The 6,691-nt window shown below is 47.1% G+C and overlaps 1 protein-coding gene across 1 annotated transcript; it reads left to right on the plus strand.

The window, feature by feature from the left end:
• Window positions 1–590: 590 nt before the first annotated feature.
• On the plus strand, window positions 591–5,819 carry LOC126567311 (uncharacterized). The gene is made up of 4 exons (XM_050223537.1): window positions 591–1,421; window positions 2,265–2,513; window positions 2,619–3,473; window positions 3,579–5,819. The coding sequence occupies exons 1-4, from the start codon at window positions 591–593 to the stop codon at window positions 5,817–5,819; spliced, it is 4,176 nt and encodes a 1,391-aa protein (XP_050079494.1).
• The last annotated feature ends 872 nt before the right edge of the window (window positions 5,820–6,691 follow it).

A 6,691-nucleotide genomic window follows, 5' to 3' on the forward strand; every position in this document is an offset into this window, starting at 1 on the left:
AGTTTCAGTTACGATTAAACTTAGAATTAAGGTGGGAACTCAGAGAGTTTTGAGTATCCTGCATTTTCTGAGAATTCTGAGATTTCTGACATTTCAGAGATTTCTTAGAAATCTAAGATTTTTCAAAAAAATTTGATAAATCTGAGAATTGAAAAAAAAATACGGTAAATAAAAATTAAGACAAAAAAATTGATAAAATTCTGTGTTGGAACATTGTTTTACTTTTTTGTAAATCCTCCGACAGTCGACTTGTCGGAGGAGCGGATTGCGGCACACAAAAGATTGTTGTTGTGGTGATGGCAAGGGAACCAACTGTTCCTCAAAAGACAATAAATAGGGGGCGAAAAGGCTTTTTGCGCTCTCTCCATTTTCAAAAGCGAATCAACCGGTAACTATTAGCTGCGACAAACAAAACTTATCCGAAATTAAATCCGCGAAAGAACATTGGTGCCGTGACCAGGATATTTACAACCCGAATACTCGCGATTTTTTCGATAAGTTTAGCATAATCCACGCGCGCGCATTTCGGTAGTTAGCTCGCATTTTAGTACACTACACTCGAGTACGCAACTTTCGCACCGTTTAACAAAATGCCTACTCAAACAATTTTGGCTTCACGAAGGACGATTTTGCTCACTACTTTGGTGCGACACGAACAGTTTTTACGGGAATTTGATCCCGAACGAGACTCCAATGCCGTGGAAATTCGACTTAATAAAGTCCAGCAGTTGGCAAACGATTTGGAGAACATTCAACAACAGCTGGAAGATGCATCAACCACTGTTGAAGAATCCGAGCATAACGGCGCGTTGAGGCAGGATTTCGAGCCACGCTTAATCTACGTGGAAGGCGAATTGAAAGCGAAAATGAAGGAAATTTCGCGTAATGAGGCCGCGCAGCAAAAGGCTGGCAACAGCTCCCTGCAGGGAATAAAATTGCCCACCATCACACTCCCGGAATTCAATGGTGACTACATGCAATGGTTGACCTTTAGGGACACTTTCGAGTGTCTTATACACGACAACGTAGATTTGCCCGCCATACAAAAATTTCACTACTTGCGTGCAGCGCTGAAGGGTGAAGCGGCGCAAGTTATCGAGGCGATTACAATCAGTGCGGCAAATTATGACCAAGCTTGGAAAATGGTCACTGCAAGATATTCCAATGAATATTTGCTAAAAAAGCGTCACCTGCAGGCCATGTTTAGCATGAAGCCGATCAGGCACGAAGGTGCGTTGACCCTTCATCAGCTGGTTGACGAATTTGAGCGCCACAAAAATACGCTTCACCACTTGGGTGAAGATACTGACGCTTGGAGCAGTATTTTGGAGCATTTATTGTGCACCAAGCTGCCAACAATCACGCTCCGTGATTGGGAAGAGCACGCTTCCAATGACGAAAATCCAAGCTACGAGAATCTTGTAATTTTCTTACAACGTCGAATGCGAGTACTCGAAACATTGTTAGTAAACAAACCAGATACGTCACTCGCGGAGCCTATCACACACACGCGACGTCCAAATTTACTGCGCGCTACGAGCTTTGCGACCGCCGATAGAGAACCTCACAGTTGCCCTGTATGCAATATGCCTCACGCCGTTACGCGATGCCAGCGATTCCTTGCTATGGATCCTGCACAACGATACCGAACAGCTTTAGACACACGAATTTGCCTAAATTGCTTGCGGGACAATCACCGAGCGCGTGATTGCTCCTCGCAATACAAGTGTCGACACTGCCATTTAGCGCACCACACACTACTACACGCACAAGTTTCACACGGCACATTTCCCACTGCACCCACCACGCCAGCTGCGCGAAATGCTCCCGTAAATGCACCACACAGCACTAACGATCACATGGCGAATACACAAGCACACTACGTAGCAGCACACGCGAGCAAGCAAACGTACGATCACGTTTTTCTCCAAACTGCCGTAGTTCGGATAGTTGACGCGCACGGTGTCGCTCATCCTGCGCGAGCACTTTTAGATAGTGCGTCTCAGCCTGATCTTATGAGCCTCCGGCTTGCTCATAGATTAGCGCTTAAATGCGATGCGATTAACATCGCACTTATCGGAGCGGGAAATTCGAACACCCCGGTGACAAAATCGGTGCGTGCCAACATTTCATCACGAACGAGCCCGTATGAGTTGAGCGCCGACTTTTTGATAGTAGACAACTTGATAGGGAATCTGCCAGCACATGACGTGAACGCGAATGATTGGCAAATACCCTCGAATTTTATGCTTGCTGACCCCCAGTTTCATAAGTCGGCACCGCTAGATCTCATCCTCGGTGCCCGGCATTACCACGAATTCTTTCAAAGTGGGGCACAACATAAAATCTCGTCAGGGCTTCCCGTCATCATCGAAAGTGTGTTCGGATGGGTCGTGAGCGGCTCAGCATCGTCTTTGAATCCTGCTGAGGAAAACTCGAATGCAACATCCATCGTTTGCATGAGCACTCTAGAGGAATCGCTCGAACGATTCTGGAAAGTAGAAGAGTTGCAGGTTAGAGATTGCTATTCACCTGAAGAGCAACTATGCGAAACACTTTTTAAAGAAACCACCCAACGCGACGATTCGGGTCGGTATATCGTCCGTTTACCTCGACAGCCTGACTTTAACGTGAAGTTCGGCCAGTCCAAGGCAACAGCATTGAGACGCTTCGAATTGCTGGAAAGGAGGCTGGAACGCGATCCACAACTAAAAGCGGACTATCATCAATTCATGAAGGAGTATTTGGATCTCGGTCACATGTCGCCGATAAATGTTGGTAGGGAAGAGGAACAGGCCTACTATTTACCACATCATCCCGTTTTTAAATCATCCAGCTCAACAACGAAACTGAGAGTAGTGTTCGATGGATCTGCAAAAATGAATTCTGGTTATTCATTGAACGAGATATTATGCACCGGTCCTATCGTGCAAGACGATCTGCTGGACATAATCTTACGATTCCGTACTTACAAGGTTGCGCTTGTGGGTGACATAGCGAAAATGTATCGACAAATCTTGTTGCATCCTGATGATCGTCAATTGGTTCGAATCTTTTTCCGTTTTTCACCACAAGCCCCGATGCAGATTTTCGAACTCAACACCGTTACGTATGGACTTTCGCCTTCATCGTTCCTAGCTACGCGCACCTTGCTTCAGCTCGCAGATGATGAAGGTGCTCACTATTCGCATGCACAAGCTGCCCTGAAACGGAACTTTTATGTAGATGATTTCATTGGTGGTGCCAGTACAGTAGAAGATACTGTCCGTCTTCGCCAGGAGCTATCGGATCTGCTTGCGAAAGGTGGATTCGAATTGCGCAAGTGGACATCGAATCATCTAGGTGTTCTCAGCGGTTTAAGTGCTGATCAGATCGGCACCCAGTCATCGTTGCAGTTCATTCCCAATGAAACGGTGAAAACACTCGGTATCTCCTGGCAACCAGAATCTGATGAGCTGTGTTTTGATTCGAACGTTTGTGTTGAATCAACATCCTCAACGAAGCGATCCATACTATCAGGCATCGCGAAGATGTAAGATCCGCTTGGGCTGATTGCACCTGTATTGGTCCGTGCAAAGTTGCTAATGCAGGAATTATGGCTGCTAAAATCCGGCTGGGATGATCCCGTTCCCGAACAGATCTACAACAAATGGACAACGATTAGTGATGAATGGCAATCTCTAGCTACGTATAAAACTAATCGTCATGTTCTTTTACCTGATTCACAAGTAGAGCTCCACACGTTCACCGATGCCTCCGAAGCAGCCTACGGAGCCTGTATCTACGCGAGTTGTGAAAACGAGGAAGGAGAAATACGGATCAGCTTACTAGCATCGAAGTCCCGAGTAGCACCTCTTAAACGCGTCACATTGCCGAGACTCGAACTCAACGCAGCTGTTTTGGGAGCCCATCTCCATCACCGGGTCCAGAAGGCGATGCAGATCGATAGCGTCGAGTCCTTCTTCTGGTCAGATTCAACTGTAACGCTGAAGTGGATAGCATCTCCACCCAATACGTGGAAAACATTCGTGGCGAACCGTGTTGCTGAAGTGCAGCGCTTTTCTCATCCGCGACAATGGCGACACGTTCCTGGTTCCAGCAATCCGGCCGATTTGGTCTCTCGCGGCATGTCGGCAGCGAATTTCATCAAAAGTCGACAGTGGCACTCTGGTCCGGATTGGCTAGCTTTTCCTTCATCGTCATGGCCCAGCTCAAAGCCTGATTCCATCGACGGAGTGGATCTAGAAATCCGGCAGGTGAGTGCAAATATCGCTTCCACATCGACTCATCCATGGTTCGATATTTCATCGTCGTATTCCAGATTGGTGCGTATAATTGGGTACTGCGTACGTTTTACGCGTAATACTCAACTGAAGGCGCGCACACAACCATCATTACACCACAACGTAGCACCACTATGCATCACGCCAGAACACTTGGAAGCAGCTAAAACTGTGCTTTGCAGATTAGCACAGCAGGATGCCTTCGCTCACGAAATCAAGCACTTGACAAAGGGAGAAGCCTTATGGAAGCAGTCATCGATACGCAAGTTAAGCCCCTTCATCGACGAGACGGGCGTAATACGAGTGGGAGGACGATTAAAGCTCTCGCAGTTACCGTACCAATCGAAACATCCCGTGGTGCTTCCTAAACAGCATAAGTTTACTCGTCTCATGGCTGAACATTACCACGAACAACTTATGCATGCTGGCGGAAGACTTCTACTATCCCAGATGAGAGAGCAGTATTGGCCACTAGACGGACGTCGACTGGTGAAAAGCATCGTGCGGAATTGCTTTCGCTGTATTCGCCAAGATCCCGCATTGGCACAGCAACCCATTGGTCAACTCCCATCATCACGCATTACACCGAGCCGGCCTTTCTCCATCACTGGAGTGGATTACGCCGGACCGTTCTACTTAAAGCCTGCGCATCGAAGGGCCGCAGCTACTAAGAGCTACCTGTGCGTATTTGTTTGTTTCACCACGAAGGCGGTTCATCTTGAACTCGTGGGAGACCTCACAACCGCAGGATTCTTAGCCGCACTGCGACGTTTTACTTCGCGCCGCGGCCTACCGTCCCACATCCATTCCGACAACGGTAAAAATTTTGAAGGAGCCGAACGCGAGCTCAGGGAGCTTTTTCAGATGTTCGACGACGAGCAACAACGGAACATCATTGTTGCTGATTGTGCGAATAAGGGCATCACGTGGCACTTCACTCCACCGAAAGCTCCAAACTTCGGTGGATTATGGGAAGCAGCAGTCAAAACCGCGAAAAGACATCTCTACCGGCACCTAGGCGGCACGAGGCTGTCTTACGAAGGCTACTGTACCGTGCTTCAACAAATAGAGGCAGCAATGAACTCCCGACCATTGTTACCACTATCCGATGATCCCGACGAACTAGCTGCACTAACACCGGCACACTTTCTAATCGGCACATCGATGCATGCTGTTCCCGAGCCGGACTACACTCACCTGAAATCGTGCACCCTGGATGATCTTCAGAAGTGGCAGCTGCTAGTGCAACGTTTTTGGAAACATTGGGCCACCGAATACCTACAAGAGATGCAGAAAAGTTACACACGGCCGGGCAGCAACAACAACAACATACTTACCGGCAGGTTGGTGATACTAATGGACGAATCTTTACCTACTACTCGTTGGCCTCTAGCACGCATCATACACACTCACCCCGGAGAGGATCAGATCGTGCGCGTGGTAACACTGAAAACCGCGAAGGGAATAATAAAGCGTCCGATCACAAAAATTTGCATCTTGCCGCTGCGCACCGACAACGAGGACAACACATGCTGATAGGATCACGGTTTTGACATCCGTCAAGGTGGGGGAGGATGTTGGAACATTGTTTTACTTTTTTGTAAATCCTCCGACAGTCGACTTGTCGGAGGAGCGGATTGCGGCACACAAAAGATTGTTGTTGTGGTGATGGCAAGGGAACCAACTGTTCCTCAAAAGACAATAAATAGGGGGCGAAAAGGCTTTTTGCGCTCTCTCCATTTTCAAAAGCGAATCAACCGGTAACTATTAGCTGCGACAAACAAAACTTATCCGAAATTAAATCCGCGAAAGAACATTCTGAGTATTCTGAGATTCCTGAGAATTTTAAGGAAGTTAGAACGCAACATAACCACGCTAGCAAGAATCCAAAAGAAGACACCGGCCACGGGCAGCCCCGCCAGCAAACAGACAGAAGATGACACCGGCCACGAGCAGCCACGCCAACAAGCAGACAGAAGATGACACTGGCCACGCGCAAACACGCCACCGTGGGAACTGCATCGCGCACCTGACGATGCAGCAACTGGACACCGGCGCACGTGGAACTACATCGTGACCAACCGGCCCACCAGAAACTATAAGTAGAAACAGATCAGGGCAGTCGCAGAGGCAGTTACAATGAGATAGTTACAGTTTGGCAATTACAGTTTCAGTTACGATTAAACTTAGAATTAAGGAAGTCTAACTTTGGCGTTAGACTTGACGAAAAATAAAAAATCTTTTTTTTTAGGTATTTGGCTAGATAAATGATTTACCTAGGATTTTGATGGTTCTGAAAATTCAGAGAATTCTGAATTTCTAAGATTTCTTAGAAATCTGATATTTATGAGAATTTTTAGATTAAAGAAAAAAGAGAGTAATCTGCGATTTGAGCAAAAAATTTGAGA

This window comes from Anopheles maculipalpis, chromosome 2RL (genome assembly GCF_943734695.1).
Source record: "Anopheles maculipalpis chromosome 2RL, idAnoMacuDA_375_x, whole genome shotgun sequence".
NCBI lineage: Eukaryota > Metazoa > Arthropoda > Insecta > Diptera > Culicidae > Anopheles > Anopheles maculipalpis.